At 50.1% G+C, this 16,551-nt stretch overlaps 1 protein-coding gene across 1 annotated transcript in view; it reads left to right on the top strand.

Moving 5' to 3' along the window:
* Nucleotides 1-16,551, top strand: part of MAP4 (microtubule associated protein 4) — a 116,362-nt gene that overhangs the window by 15,582 nt on the left and 84,229 nt on the right. The window contains exons 2-3 of the mRNA XM_054389975.1: nt 1,918-2,180; nt 9,559-9,624. Of these exons, the coding sequence (XP_054245950.1) occupies nt 1,937-2,180; nt 9,559-9,624 (310 nt within the window). The 5' untranslated portion in view covers nt 1,918-1,936. The remainder of the gene's footprint in view (nt 1-1,917; nt 2,181-9,558; nt 9,625-16,551) is intronic.

Raw genomic sequence — 16,551 nt, 5'->3', positions numbered from 1 at the left:
AGCAGCATGGGCAGCAGGTGGAGGGAGTGGATTCTGCCCCTCTGCTCTGACCTGCAGTGCTGAGGCCAGCTCTGGAGTTCTCAGCACAGCAGAGACAGAGACCTGTTGGAGTGGGGCCAGAGGAGGCCACAGCAATGCTGGGAGGCCAGGCTGGAAGTGTTGGGGTTGTTCAGCCTGGAGAAGAGAAGGCTCCAGGATGACCTTCTGGTGGCCTTTCAGTGTTTCAAAGGGTTGATCAGAAAGCTGGGGACCGAATTTGGAGCACGGCCTGTTGTGACAGGACAAGGGGAGATTGTTTGAACTCAAAGAGAGAGATTCAGCCTGGAGAGAAATAAGAAATGTTGGATACTGAGAGTGGTGAGAGCCTGTCCCAGGTTTCCCAGAGAGGTGGGAGATGCCCTATGCTTTGGAACCATTCCAGGTTGGGCTGTTTTTGGCAACCTGCTCTAGTTGGGGATGTCCCTGCTGACTGCAGGAGGTTGGGCTGGATGACCTTGAAAGGTCTCACCCAAACCAGTCTGTGAGCAGTGAGAACTGGTTATAAAATGATGAATCACTTGACCTAAGCTCCTGTGTATCTTTTTGTTTGGATGAATATGCTGTTGGAACTCTACACTTCACTTCCATGTCCTCCTTCTCTGCCAATTCTCAGTCACTTCTCCATGGGCTCAGCAGCCCCAGGGCTCTCAGCCTTTCCTGCTCACTCCAGGCCCCTCAGCAGCTTCCCAGCCTCCCCTGGACTCTCTCTAGTAGTTCCCTGTCTCTCTTGAACTGGGGAGCTTGAACCCAGTCCTTCAGATGTAACCTGGCTAGGGCAGAGCAGTAACAGCCCATTGTCAGATGTGCCTGTTGTTCATCAGAAGTGGTGGGGTTGCTCCCTTAGACAGCTGTCTGAGAATTCACATCAGTCTTTGTTGGCTCCAGTTCCTAATAATCACTTCAAAAGGATGAAATGTGAAAGAATAAATGGTTGAACCTGAAAGGATCAATAACCTGTTCTGCCAGCCTGGAAGCTGCCAAAGATGAATCAGTTCAGGCACCTTTTCAATGTCATGATGGTGGGTTGCATGCTGAGGGAGAAATCAGGGAGGGAAGGGAAGGGAAAAAGTGGTTCCTCTCCATGGTCTCCAGGCCAGAGCTCCAGACATCACATCTGCCTGGCTACCTCACTCTAGCTTTTCATGTAAGCATCATTAAAACTTCACCTTCCAGCACAAATCCCATGGCTGGGTTTGTTGGTATTAGCAAGGTTCACTGAGGACATCCCCGTGGTTCAGGACCCCATCAAAGGGGTCACAAGCATGGGTAAAGCACAGATCAGAGCTTCTGTGAAGCCCTCATCTCCGTAAGGGAGGCTGGGTGCAGCCCAACCCAGGACTGTGTTGCGCTTGAGTCATTTCTCCTCCTGCTCCTCAGGATGTGAAATTAACTCAAGAGATCTGGGGCAGAGCAGCAAGTGATGGAAGTCTGGGTTGGTGCTTGCCAGGTGCTCAGGTTTTTCACTTCATTCTCAGGAAACATCCCATGGACCAGGTTGCCCAGGGAGGTCCTGGATGCCCCCTCCCTGGAGGTGTTCACGGCCAAGTTGGATGAGGCCTTGAACCACCTGGTCTAGCAGAGGTGGTCCTGCCCATGGCACAGGGGGGTTGGAACTGGATGATCTTTAAGGTCCTTTCCAGCCCAACCCGTACCATGAGTCTATGAACTGGGGCCCTGGTGCAGTGCCACCTGGGTTGGGGGATCCCTTTGTTTGGTTCTGTGCTGCTGTGGGGGAATTACCCAGGGCTAAAGCAAATGTTTGCCAGAGGAGGCACAGGGCTGGCAGCATCAAACTCTTCAAAGGTCTCCTATTAAAATGTTCTTTTCTCTTTTTTTTTTTTTTTTTTTTGTGTCTTTCTTCCCCACCTCGTTTTCCAGGTGGCAGAGGTGCTAAAGCATGGCTGACTTGGATCACAGCCTCAGTCTTGCGGACGCTCTGACAGAGCCACCCCCCGAGATTGAGGAGGAAGTGAAAAGGGACTTCATTGCCACTCTGGAGGCAGAGAAATTTGATGATGTGGTTGGAGAAACGGTAGATAAAACAGACTATGTTCCTCTGCTGGATGATGAGGATGAGGATACAAAAGCTGGGAGCCAAGAAGCAAAAAGCAAAGCCCACGCAGACGGTATGCAGATGGAACGTAAGTGTCTGAAGCACATGGCCAAAAACTGCTCACCTGAGCATCAGAGCACACTTCTGCTTGCTGGCATGTTGCTTGGCCTGCTCAGACTGGCTGCTTTGGGTCTGAAGGATGGATTGAAAAGCAAAGACTGAGATCAAAACCTCTTTCCTGCTTTTCTACTGTTCTGTTCAGCCCTTCAGCCTGGGAAAGAAGCTGGGCTGTAGAAGATGTGGTTTCTCTCCATGCTTTGTGGGCTGCCCTGGGCTTCTCAGAGCAAGCTCTGTCTAAAGTGTGTGGCTGCTACACTTAGATGTATTTCCATGCACTTGTAGATAAAATAAGCACTTTTGGACTGCTTTCCATCTCAAAATATCAGTGCTGGGCAAGATCCCACCACTCTGGCATGTCCAGGGTGTGAAGATTGATGACTTGCTCTTGCTGGTGAGTTCTACAGCTCAGTGTTTTCCTAAGGTCTACCCTGTGACCTTCCAGCTTGAATGTGTAATAGCTAAAGCTTTGCTTCTCCACTGAGCCCAGGTTTTGATTTCTTGCTGCATAGACCTTGCAAGCTGCTGATGAGGCCACACCTTGAATCCTGGATTGAGTTTCACTCCAAGAAGGACATTCATAGATTCATAGGATGGTTTTGGGGTTGGAAGGGACCTTAAAGATTTCAAATCCCCTGCCATGGGCCCATGCCCACTTCCAATAGCCCAGGTTGCTTAAGGCCTTATCCAGACTGGCCTTGAACATCTTAAGGGAGGGGACATCCACGACCTCCCTGGGCAACCTGTTCATTGAGGTGCTGAGTGTGTCCAGGGAAGGGCAACAAAGTTGGTGAAGGGTCTGGAGAACAGATTTGGTGAGGAGCATCTAAGAGACCTAGGGTTGTTGAGCCTGCAGAAAAGGAAACTGGAGGGAGACCTCATTGCTCTCTACAACTCAGAATAAGGACCTCCAGGACTACAGAAGGGGGTTTTCTACTCTGTTCAAAGCCCTCATTACACTGGTGAGAAGAGCAACAGCAGCCAAGGGAAATGAATTTTCCATGCTAGGGAAGTTTATTAAATAGCAACAAACAAGTAGGAAGGATGGAGGTGGGCAAAGAGATGATGAAGATTTGAGCGTGGGTCCATTCAGATGTGGGTCATTGTATCCAGGTCCAGCATCTCTGAGGAGTTTATATATTTATGGTTGGCTCCTCCATCTCTCTGGGCAGCCAGCTCCAGGGCTCCAGCAGCTTTAAATTCAAGAAATTCCTCTTCTTGTTTAGGTGAAACTTCTCATGTTCCAGTTTGTGCCTTTTATCCCTTGTCCTGTCTCTGGACACCACTGACAAAGTCTGGTGTCCTCCTCCTGCCACCTACCCTTTCAGTATTGATCAGCATTGATAAGATCCCTCCTCAGGCTGCTCTTTTCCAGACTCAAAAGCCTCAGCTCTATATCTTCCCTCATCACAGGGATGTTCCAGTCCCCTCAGCATCTTTGTAGTCCTTTGCTGAATGCTATCCAGCAAGTCTCTGTCCTTTTTGAACTGGGAAGCCCAGAACTGGACTCAGTACTGCATCTGTGGCCTCACCAGGTCAGAGTAGAGAGGCAGGAGAACCACTCTTGGCCTGCTGGCCACACTCTTCTTAATGCACCCCAGGATGCTAATGGCCTTCTTGGCCACAAGGGCCCATTGCTGGCTCATGGTCATCCTGTTGCCCACCAGGACTCCTATATCCTGAAGTTGTGGCCTCCAGATGTGGATCCCTCCCACGTTCCCATCAGAACTTGCTGTTTCTAATAACTTCAGATTCTTGCAGCAGGTTTATTGAGGCCTTCTGGGTTTGCTCAGGAATCAAACCTCCCTAGGAGAAACCTGCTGTTTCCCGTGTGCAAAGGAGATCCTGCAGTGCTAACCTTTGGGCAAGACTCTTCTCCTCATCTGCATCTCTTGGCCCTTCTAACCCCCTTCTCCTCCCCTTTGCCTTCCCTGGCTGTCCAGCCACTTGTTTGGCAGCTCTAGCAGAGCTTGTTTCCCTCCTACATGGCAAGAGGGGGATGGGGTTTCTTGTTCTTGCTTTGGAGGTGGGTTTTTCCCTTTTTTGGGAAGCTGGAGGGGGTTAGGAGCATTATCTAAATCTTTGGCAAGATGAAATCAAGACCCTCGCTGAAGAAATTGGAGAGCTTGCTTGCCTTGAGTGGGTCAGGGAATGCTTTCCAGCTTTCCCACCTTGTTCCAGGAGGGGAAGGGCTGCTGAGCTCTGTTGTTTAGAAGGGTTTTCCCTGGAGGCCACTCTCGGGATGTGGTCCTGGCCTGTCTGAATTTGTCAGTTTTTCCCCGAAGTGAGAAGTGCACAGAGAAAGATCTGAGGGGGTTGGTGACAGTGACTGGAGATGAGCCAAGAAGGCCACCAGCATCCTGGCTTGGAGCAGCAATGGTGTGGCCAGCAGGAGCAGGGCAGGGATTGTTCCTCTGGCCTGGGAACTGGTGAGGCCACACCTCCGATCCTGGGGTCAGTTTTGAGCCCCTCACTGCAGGAAGGACATCGAAGGGCTGGAGCAGGTCCAGAGAAGGGCAGCGAGGGTGCTGAAGGGCCTGGAGAACAGGGCTGGTGAGGAGCAGCTGAGGGACCTAGGGCTGCTGAGCCTGGAGAAGAGGCTGAGGGGAGACCTGGCTCTCTGCAGCTCCCTGAAAGGAGGTTGGAGCCAGGTGGGGATTGATCACTTCTCCCAAGAAACAAGTGACAGGACAAGAGGAGACGGCCTCAGTTTGCCCCAGGGCAGGTTTAGGTTGGACATCAGAAGAAACTTCTTCACTGGAAGGGTTCTCAAACACTGGAACAGGCTGCCCAGGAAGGTTGAATCCCTATCTGGAGGCGTTTCAAAGCCGCAGAAATGTGGTGCTGAGGGACCTGGTTTAGCAAATTGTTCTTAAAGGCCTTTCTGTGCCTTAAAGGCCTTTCATGAATGCCTGTTTCTGCCATGAGATTTGTTCAGTGCTCAGTGGTCTGCAAACCACAGTAAAGCTTTCATCTTTCACCCTCCTTGAGCCTGTGGAATAAATGAGCCTGGGTGGGACATGGCAAGGTCCTAAGGGGGGTATTCTGATGCAGGGCTTTGAGTGTACCATGACTTTTTTGGGAAGGGGGACTGCTGGATGTACAGCAGCAGGAGTTTGGGTCCCAGGCACCAGAGAAGCCTACAGGCAGCTTTGTTTTCCTGAGGGAGAAGAGCAGCTTCCATGGCTCAGATCTTCCAGCCCTTGTTCATTTATTGATGGTGAGAGGCAGGGATGTGTTCTGACAGTGCAGGCTCTGCCTCTCCTCAGTCAGAAGAGGTTTCATCAGCCCTCCTGTCAGGCTCTAGCTCTTCCATCTCAGAACAGCATAATCAATTAGGTTGGAAAAGGCCTTTCAGATCATCAGGTCCAACCATTCCCTAACTCTGCCAAGACTGGTGCTAAACCATGTCCCTCAGCACCACATCTCTGTGGCTTTGAAACACCTCCAGGGATGGAGATTCTGCTCAAGGCTTTTCTTTCACTGCTCTTCTTAACTCCAGCCAGACTGGACAAGTTTGGCAATCAGATGGGTCCCCATCATGGACCTGGGTAAATGATGTGGGTGCAGAGAGATGGGGGAGGGAGAAGTGATGAGTGATGTGGTCACCTCCAGATCTCCCCTAGAATAAAGCTGTCACAGATTCATAGAATCACAGAATGGGTTGGAAGGGGCCTTAAAGATCATCCACTTCCAGGCCCCCTGCCATGGGCGGGGACACCTCCCACTAGCCCAGGTTGCTCAAGGCCTCATCCAGCCTGGCCTTGAACACCTCCAGGGAGGGGGCATCCATAACCTCCCTGGGCAACCTGTTCCAGTGCCTCACCACCTCATGGGGAAGATTTTCTTCCTAATCTCCAGTCTCAATCTCCTCTCTTCCAGCTAAAAGCCATTGCCCCTCATCCTGTCACTACAAGCCCTTGTTAAAAGTCCTCCCCAGCTTTCTTGTAGCCCCCTTCAGGTACTGGAAGGCCACCAGAATGTCTCCCTGGAGCCTTCTCCAGGCTGAAATCCCCCGACTCTCCCAGCCTGGAGATAACAGTAAACTTCTAAACTCTCCTTGGAGAGGCCCAGTTTAAGGAGAGGGGTTTACTCTTCCCAGCACCTGGCTGGATATCGTCATTTGGCAAATTCTGGAGTAATCCTCTTAAGACATCGAGGGCTTTATGTAAAGCCCAAGGGTGGCTCTGGGGTGTGTTCCCCTCAGCACTTCTGAGGCTCCAGGGAGTTTAGAGGACGTTGTGGAGCTTTCAGTGAAAGCCATGGAGTCCTTAGCAGCAGGCTTTTGTTGGGATGCAGAGGTGAAGTTGGGGATGCAGGGGTGAAATCAGGGATCATGATGAGAAGTCAGGGATCCTCATGCTGGAATGCAGAGGAAAAGATGTTTGGGTGGGAGCAAGCTCTAGCTGCAAGGACAACACTGTTATTGACTACCCTGCAGCAGTGCTCCTGGGAGAGGTTTCAGCTGTGAGGACCACTGTTATCTCTGAAGCCTTTGGCTGTGTCACTCTTGAGGAGCTGTGTGCAAAGCCAGGGGTGACAGAGCCACTTGTGGCCGTGCACGCAGCAGAAGCCTGGTTTGTCTCTTTGCACTCACTGCTCACAGCCTTGGTGATGAGTCTGAACTTGGGCTGCAGCTCTTGAACAGGGAGACAGGTCCTGAGCATGCTGGAGGTGATGAAGTTCTTTGTCACTTGCTGTGGGCAGTGGCTTTGGGGCTTTTTCTCAAGCCCAGAGTCACCACGAGATGGCTCTGTGGGTGCTGCTGGACAGCCCCTGCTGCACAGCCCGGCTCAGCAGAGTGTGGAATCACAGAATGCTGGGGGTTGGAAGGGACCTTAAAGATCATCCAGTTCCAACTCCTGTGCCATGGGCAGGGACAGTTCCCACTAGACCAGGTTGCTCAAGGCCTTCTTCCTGGGGATGGAAACCAACAGCTCCAGAGCCTAGAACCCGAAGCCAAGCCCTGGCATGTCCCCTCCCTGTTACCTCCCTCTCTGCACCACAGAAGGCAGCAGCTTTGCTCTTGCAAAAGAGTTCAGAGCCTTTGTCACTCATGCAGCTGGAGGTGGAGAATGCTCCAGAGCTTCAGAGGGATTAAAACGCCAGCAAATGATGCTAAATAAGATCAGTGAAGCGTTTAGGCTGAAAGAAACCTTGAAGATCATCAAGTCCAAGTGTTAACCCAGCACTGCCAGGTCACCACCAAACCATGGCCCTCAGCACCACATCTCCATGGCTTTGAAACCCCTCCAGGGATGGGGACTCCACCACCTCCTTGGGCAGCCTGTTCCAATGCGTGACCACTCTTGTGTCCAAGCTTTCTGCCAGTGTTGTGTCCAACCAGCCCTGCTCCCTCAGCTGCGTGACAGGCTGGTAAAAGGTGCCTCTTCACAACTCTCCACCCCTTCCCAGGTTGCCCAGGGCTCTTTCTCCTTCACACCCTCAGCTACCCCATGGCTACAGGGATCAGCTGCAGCTCTTGAGGGTGGGAAGGTGCTGGGTGGTGGCCATGCCAAGTCACTGCTGGAGATTAGGGGTTTTATATTGGCCCTGCCTGGTGGCCGCAGATTATCAGTTTAGCAAATGCTGCCTTAAATTTGTTTATATAAAAACAATCCTTTGATCCAGCAGCCAGATGCAAATTCCATCTTGTGATTCCAGGGGGATTATGTAGTTACAACATCTTGACATGTTTTTGTTTTGATGCAATTTAGAAGATGAGGGGAGGAGACCTAGCCCTGGAAAGGTTGCTATGTGCTTTCCTGCTGCACTTTGACTAAAATCACAGAATCACAGAATGGTAGAGGTTGGAAGGGAGCTCTGGAGATCATCCAGTCCAACCCCCTGCCAAGGTAGAGTTACCTAGAGAAGGTCACATAGGAACACGTCCAGGTGGGTCTAGAATGTCTCCAGAGAAGGAGACTCCACCACCTGGCTGGGCAGCCTGCTCCAGGACTCCAACACCCTTAAATTCACAAAGGTCCCCCTCATGTTTAGATGGAGCTTCTCATGTTCCAGTTTGTGCCTTTTACCCCCTGTCCTATCTCTGGGCACCACTGACAAAGCCTGGTCCCCTCCTCCTGCTATGCACCCTTTCAGTGCCGATCAGCATTGATAAGATTCCCCCTCAGGCTGCTCTTCTCCAGACTCAAAAGTCCCAACTCTCTCAGCCTTTCCTCCTCACAGAGATGTTCCAGTCCCCTCAGCATCTTTGCAGCTCTTTGCTGTGTTACTCCAGTGGAGCTGACCTTCAGAGACATCCAAACAAAACCCACTTATGCTGGATGGAACCAGCATTTCTCTGACCCTGTTTCTCTGAAAACTTATCCTCCAAAAAAGCTAAACTGTGAGGGGAACAATTTCACCTTTCCAAGAAATGCAGAAGGTAAAATGCAGCACTTCTGATTCTTCTGCTCATTTGGGAATCACCAACTGGTTTGGGTTGGAAGGGACCTTTCAAGGCCATCCAGTCCAACCCCCTGCAGTCAGCAGGGACATCTGCAACTAGAGCAGGTTGCTCAGAGCCCCAAACAACCTGACCTTCAATGGTTTCAGGGATGGAGCATCTCCCACCTCTCTGGGCAACCTGGGCCAGGTTCTCATTGCTGCAGGTGGGGTCTCAGCAGAGTGCAGCAGAGGGGCAAAATCCCCTTCCTGGACCTGTTACTCCACCCCCAGCAGATCCCCAGCAGACCTCTGAAGCAGTGTTGATGGCCCTGCTTTCTCCTTGCTTGACCTCATCAGTGACTCCAGTGCCTGGCAGGAGTTCCCCCAGTCACAGTTCTTCTCTCCCAGTCCATTCCAGAGCTGGTGAAGGCTGACAGCAGGAGGAGCTGCTGGGTCTCACTGCTAGAAACAGGGCCAGGCATCCCTGGAGTATTTTCAGCTCCTTGTAGAAGATGTAGGTGTGGGGTTTGTGTTTTTCCCTAAGCTGCCTGGCAAGTTCATGTTGAATTTGTGTCAAACTCCTCTGAAGGAACTGGGAAGACTTTTCCTCTTGCTCTGTTGTGAACAGATAAAGAAGCTTCAGGGTGTTACTCCTTGAATCTCCTTCATGGGACTAGATCTGTGATTGAAAAGCTCTTCCTCATGGATTCTGTTTTGCACTGACTCACTGTGGATGCCTCAACTCATTGCACAAATAATTCCTGGTGGGAAAAAAACCCCAAACCTTTATCTGTGTTTGGCAAGGTGACACCACTGTCCTTACGGTGAGGTGACACTGTTGTCCTTACAGTGGTGTCCTTCATTCTTGGATTAACTTAGAGTCATCAAAATCTGATTGGAAAAGACCTTTAAGGTTATCAGCTTCATCCAGCACTAACATTTCCTTTGATTTCTTGCAGATACTTCAGCTTCTGGGCCAACAGTTGTAGAAAATGGTGACCATGGAATAGAAGATCACCGCACAGGTATGTCCTTCATGGCTGAAGGAAACATGTCACCTTCTTTATTTGTTTTTGGAGGAGTAAAGCTTCATTGTGACCAATGCATCATCTTTTTGAGTCTTATCTCTTCATAGGGGGTTGTTTTGTTGTGCTGTTTGTGTTTTTTTTTTTAATGATGTCTTCAAAGACTATGAAACAAATAGACCTTCATTCTCTCTTGGGTGTTGCAGTTGCTTATTTGCCTAAAGTCTTGTTCTGAAGACCTTGTGTACTGATGCATGGGCAGTGTTGGGAAGGCAGTATCTAGGGTACTGATAACTAAATGGCTTCCCAGTGACTCAAGAATACTCATAGCTGAACTCTGCCCTGTAAGTACAGCTTTTCCTGTCCCCTGTGAAGTGGACAGTGACATTTTTGCTCTGAGCACACTGTCCTTTCATGCAGGTTTTTCATTCACTACTTGTAGCTGCTGCTGAAATTGCACTGTTTGGTTTCTTCTGTAACTTCTCCTTCCACCCCAAACTACCCTTTTTCAGTAAATACCTCCTCATGTTTGCTTTGGCCATGGCAAAGCTGAGACTGAGTTCTTCTGAGCCTGTTTTCAAACAGCTTTGGCTGCAAGAAACTTGTTGGGACTTCAGTGGATGGATATCTCCAGTTGTGAGGGGTCTGGGGAATGCTTCATCATTCCAACCAGCCTGAGATAGGTTGCAGTGAACCTTCCTTGAGCAGTTCTGTTTAATGCCAATTAAAGAAGAAATCTGTGACACTGTGTAGTGGTTTGAGCTCTGACTGGAGTTTAGGAGCTCAAATGATAACAAATTGAGATTGCTTCCCACCCCCCATCCCTTTCTCCCAGCAAGGTGGAGGGGGAGGAAAGAAAAAAAAAGGACAGGGGAGAGGAGAAGTAAATTATTGAAAGAAATAGTCTGGAATCAGTTTGGAAGTAGAAGAGGTAATTTTTTTTTTAACCAAAAAAAAGATAAATATATATGTGTGTGTGTGTGTATATATATATATAGCAGTAACAGAGAGGGTTCACAAAGGTGAGGGATGAGGGTAACATGGGAAAATATACAAAACCCAGCCTGGGTGGCCTTGTGTGTCCCTGGATGGGGGTGGATTCAGTTGGAAGAAGTAGACCCCGGCCCCGCGGTCAGCGCAGGAGGCAGCGGCAGCAGCGGTGCTCTTTTGAGCAAACGAGGCAGGAAAGAGAGCAAGCAGCGAGCTGCCTGCCCTTTTGATAGGCTTGCTGGGCACAAGGGAGAGTGGAATAGACCACCTTTGAGTCAGGGGACCCCTTCTCCCGGCAGGGGAGGAGCCAAGTCCCACCTGGATTAAGTTTCTTTTGTCCACCTGGGGTCTGGGTTCTTTCAGCCCCATCCAGGATGGCTGTAACCCGACACACACTGAGGGTGGTGAGAGCTTGGCCCAGGTTGGCCAGAGAGGTGGGAGATGCCCCATCCCTGGAACCACTGCAGGTCAGGTTGTTTGGGGCTCTGAGCAACGTGCTCCAGTTGCAGGTGTCCCTGCTGACTGTGGAGAGGTTGGACTGCAGGAGTTCTGAAGGTCTCTTCCCACCCAGACCATTCCACGTTCTATGACAGGAACATACAGAAGGATCTTTGTACAGAATTTGCCATTGTCAGTCTGGTCAAAAGGGCTCTAATGAGGCTGTTACAATTTAGTGTAAAGCTGAAATTAAGACTGTGCTGAACCTTCCCAAGGACACTTCTTCTCTTTTATTTTATAACCCATTTACCTAAAAGGAGATAGAAACAAAATCAGATTGCTGAGGACTCCAGGTATGACTAATTAACTGCACTGGGCTCTTTTAATTGAACTTCTGAACTGTGTTTAAAACATTTCTCGTTATTTACCTCATCCTGGCTTTATGAAGCTTTAGCTCCTCACACACTAACTGCTAAAGCTTTGATCAAAGATGCTTTAATGTGTCTGAAGCTTTTGAATTCATGAATACACTCCATCTTTGTGGGGTAGAGTTGGGATGGCCTGCTTTCTTCTGACAGGCTGTCTAAAAGTGACATCAAAGTGGCAGAAGCAGCATGTCAAAGGATGAAGAGTCACAGGCATCAAGTTAATTAGGTGTTCCAGGCTAACAGAGGATTTATGTGGCACAACTGCTTCCTGGGCTCTTTCCCCCCACCCCTGTCTTTGTGGGAGACTAGAAACTTCCATGAGATAGTGAGGAGGGACAGATGCTGATCTTGGATCAGGTAATGGAGGGGGTTACAGTGCTGATGCTCTGCAGAAACACAGCTGAGTTGTTCCAGCCTAGGTGATGGACTCCAGTAGTGCCTGGTTCTACATCTCCCAGGTGGGTTTGCCTAAATCACTGTGTCCCTGGCCCTGAGCCAGCTGCATCTGGTCCCTAATCTGCCTCTTTATCAAGATGAGATGGATTCTTCTGGATGTGCAATGCCAGCCCAGTGCAGAGGTGAGGAGCAGAGCAACTGAGAGAGGATTAAGGAAGGGGATGCTGGAGGAAAGCAGCTTTTTGCTACAAAAAGCAGTGTTAAGAGCTACAGGGGAGCTTTCAAAGGCAGAGCTGTGTTTGAGATGGGTTCTGAAATGGACTTCAGGAGGGGAAGCACTGGCGAAAGAGGTGGTGAAGCTCTTTGATAGTACCAGGGTCTGCTTCTTGCTGTGGTCTGGATCACAGGAAGCTTTGCTGTGTGGTTTTTCAGCTCTCAAATCAAACAGGGTGGCTGCCAATGTTTTCTTGCCTGTCATGTTATCTGCAGACATCTGGGCTCTGTGTGTGTAGGGCTTGGAATGAGGCAGCTCTGAAACCTTAGTGCTGCTTTGGCAGCCGTCTGCTGCCTCCTCAGAGGATGCCCTGCTGCCAAGTGCTTGGACTTAATGATCTTGAAGGTCTTTTCCAGCTTCAGTTCTGTGATTTTGTGAAATGCTGTAAATGTAGGAGGTGGAATGAACCCAGAAGTAATGTAATGTGGGGGCAAAAGTGTGTTATGGAGTCATGGAATAGAATTATGGATTCCTTTGAGTTGGAGGAGACCTTGAAGCACATGGAGTCCAGCTGCCAGGTCACCACTAAACCATGGGCCTCAGCACCACACCTCCATGGCTTTGAAACCCCTCCAGGGGTGGGGACTGTCCTGTGCAGCCTGGGCCAGGCCTAGACAACCCTTTCAGTGAAGAAGTTTCTTCCAATGTCTGACCTAAACCTCCCCTGGAGCAGCTTGAGGCCCTTTCCCCCTGTCCTGTCACTTGTTCCTTAGAAGAAGAGACCAACCCCCACCTGGCTCCAGCCTCCTTGCAGGGGAGTGCAGAGAGCCAGCAGGTCTCCCTTTTCTCCAGGCTCAACACCCCCAGGTCCCTCAGCTGCTCCTCACCAGCCCTGTTCTCCAGACCCTTCACCAGTTTTGTTGCCCTTCTGTGGACCCACTCCAGCCCCTCAGTGTCCTTCTTGGACAGCACAGCCTGACCCACAGGATGCTGCCCCCGCTCCCCCCCAATTAGCTGTTGGGCTATTTTAATTAGAGCACTGAAGCATCCAGACCATCCAGGCAGGGGGCATGGAGCTCAGCATTTGATGCTGGGAAGCAAGAATGCCACCAGCTGACTTTCCGTTGGCTGCTGACTCACAGCTCCAAAACGGTGGCTGTGAGGCTGAGAAGCCTGCACGGGGGCAACTGGCAGGGTCTGTTCCTGGCTATGCTGAGCCCTGTGTGGTGTTTTTGGGCTGTTGGCTGCTTTTTGAGCTTTGCTTTGAGCACTAAGGACCCAGCCTGCAGCTCTGCTCCAGCTGCTCTTCCTTATAAGGAGAAATAGGCGAGCGTGGGTGCGCGCTGGGGAAGCCCTGCACATCTGCTGCAGCTCGAGTGGATCAGGCAGGCTGGGGGCAAATGAGCAGCTCAGAACCACTGCTGGGGAGCTGGGCAGGGAACTGCTGAGCTGCACTGTGCCACGGCTGCGGAGTGCCTGGAAAGCTCCCACAGCAAGGTGAAAGCTGCCATGGTTTGAGACTGAAAAACGGAGGTTTAGAGTCGAGAGAAGGGAGACCTTCTGGTGGCCTTGCAGTGCTTCAAGGGGCTGACCAGAAAGCTGGGGACAGACTTTTGAGCAGGGCCTTTTGTGACAGGACAAGGGGAGATGGTTTGAACTCAAAGAGGGAGATTCAGACTGGAGAGAAGCAAGAAATGTTTGACACTGAGGATAGTGAGAGCCTGTCCCAGGATTCCCAGAGAGGTGGGAGATGCCCCATCCTTGGAGGCATTGCAAATCAGGTTGTTTGGGGGTCTGAGCAACCTGCTCTAGTTGCAGATGTCCCTGCTGACTGGGGGACTAGATGACCTTGAAAGGTCCCTTCCCACCCAAACCATTCCATGAATTCAATGAAAATAAAAAGCTGGGTGTAATTTTCAAACAGTGCAAGGTTTGCAACTCCTGATCGCAGGATATTTGCCTGGAGTTTAAAGGAATTCTGTGTTCTAAAAAAAAAAAAAAAAAAAAAATCTGAAATGAAATCCAGCAAAAGGATGGTCCTGTGGTTTCGTTTGGTCACTTTTTGTTCCACCATCCTTTTCATGGTTTGATGGCCATGGTGGCCTTAGGTTGATGGTTGGACTCAATGATCTTAGAGGGCTTTTCCAACCCAAACGATTCTGATTCTGTGATTGTGCAATTTTATGACTCTAGATTTTTATGATTCTATGATTTTATGATTCTATGAACTTGCTGGAAGAGAAGTGACTGAGGAAGGCATCACCATGCTTTCCCTAGCTGGAATTCCCCTCCAGCCAGCCTGTTTTTCCGTTCTGTCACCTGAGTTTGGGTCACAGAAATACCCTGGTCACTGCTTGCAGTGCAAATTGTACTTTTGAAGCAGCACCCTCAGCTTCCTGTCACTAATCTTGATCCACCAGAGCTGGGTTTCACTCCTGGCCCCATGTCATGCCCTGCCATGACTGCTGATGGATTTTCAGCCCCTCCTAAAAGCCAAATTCCGTGTGGCTCTAATCTGGCTTCTGGCAAATCTCCTGGCTGCACTGGATGAGATGTTGCTTGTTGTGCTACCTAACTGTTGATGTTTACTAATGACTTGCGCTTCTCTGCCCCTTTCCCCATCCCCTTTCCCTCTCCTTCTTCTTTCCCTCTCTTCTATTTTCTCCTCCTAGAAGCCTAGACTGTCTCCTAACACTGGGGCTGCCACTGACACAAGACCAGTGTACTTTTCTACCTGCCATTACACTTCTAAAATCTTCAGCATTTTACAGAGCTCTTGCTTTCCATCCTTGGACTTTCGGTGTAGAAGACACCAAAGGGTAGCTGTGCTGGCGGCCGAGCAGCCTTCCTCCTCCTCCTCCCTCTCTGCTCTGCAGTGCTTGTTGAAACCTTCCTTCCTTTGTGTAAGCACAAACCTGGGTTTGACCTGCACCATTTCAGCACTCTCCACTGGTTTGTTTGAAATCACAACCAGTGGCTCCATTTTCCATCTTGAAATTTTGGTTCCATCCTGGTTGGTTGTTTTTTTTTTCTCATGGGTGCTTCAACAACAGAGGGTTTGGGGTGAAATGTTGAGTTGCACTTTCAGAGCAGATGGGCCCACCATGACTGCAGCTCCCTTCCCTTCCCTTCCTTCCTCCCCATCCTCACCACAGCCCTTTCGGGTGATGCTGAGATGTCCTGCTTTACCCCTGGCTGCTTTGAAACCTTCTCATGCCAGGTTTTTATCCCAAATGACCTCGTCTTCTTCCAAAGAGGCCTTTTCCCATCCTAGCACTTCCTAGACAGAGAAGCAGGTTAGGAAGAAGCATGGTTACTGAGGTAGGAGCAGGTTGGCTCTGGTTTGTGAGGGGTGAACTGTGGGCTTCAGGCATTTGCCATCACCTAAGAGTATAAAGGAAAATGAGACCACCCCCAAAATCCTACCTCAGGAAGCTGCTTTGCTCTCCTGCTGCTTCCTGCAAGCCTTGGAAGCAAGAACAAAAAATGGCCTTGCTTTAACTTCATAACGTTGGAGATGTTCAACGCCAGGTTGGGTGAAGCCTCGAGCAACCTGGTCTAGTGGAAGGTGTCCCTGGCAGGGGGGGTTGGAACTAGCTGATATTTAAGGTCCCTTCTAACCCAAACAAGTCTATGAATCTAGCTTGGTTTTGGCCATGACTCTTACCTGCTGTGAAAACAGAGAGAAACAAAAGACTTACATTGTGAAGTCCACCCTGAAATCATTCTAGCAGTTTCCAGCAGCACCCAAAATGGCCTGGTTTAATCTTAAACAGAGCTACAGGAGGTTCAGCAAGTCTATTGCTACTCCTTCTCTCTCCAGACCCACAGGCAGGGGTCAGGAGGACCTGTTTCTCCCCTCCTAGAGAGCTGGCAGAGAGCTGGGCAGCTTTGCAAACACAAAGGTTAGTACCATTCAGCAGATGAAATCAAAAAGAAGGAGTCCACAGAGATTTCACAGCAAGCTCAGCTCAGCCCAGGGAGCTGTAGGGGAATGGATGTGTTCTTTGAGGGGAATTGCGTGGTGGAGCCAGTGGAGCTTTGCCTCCAACACCTGGTCCAACAAGCACAGGATTTATTTGACCCCAAATCCAAGCTAAGGTTAGGACCTGATTCTCCAGACTGCCCAAATCCATCATACTCTTACCTGCCAAAAATGCCATTTGTAGCCTGTGAAGAGAGTAGCTTGCAGCTAAATACTCCTAGTACCCTGCTAGTACCCCTGAGTACATCACACTGCTCAGCTGCTAATGATTGGCTGGAAGAGTCAATGCCACCAGAAGGTTTTCTCTGAAGATCTCCCTCAGGTCTGGACAGGTTGATTTTTTTCATCTGAGCCTTCACATGCTCCCCACCCAGGGTGACACTGTCCAGAGCTGCTGCACTGAGCTGTGTGTCAGCAGGACCTGAGGCTTTTGTCCTCTGCTTTGGTGACAACCCATTGCTCTTCCCATCCTTCCA

The sequence above is a fragment of the Indicator indicator genome, chromosome 20 (assembly GCF_027791375.1).
Source record: "Indicator indicator isolate 239-I01 chromosome 20, UM_Iind_1.1, whole genome shotgun sequence".
NCBI lineage: Eukaryota > Metazoa > Chordata > Aves > Piciformes > Indicatoridae > Indicator > Indicator indicator.
Note: the sequence above shows the minus strand (reverse complement) of the source record. Positions and strands in the feature narration are given on the sequence as shown.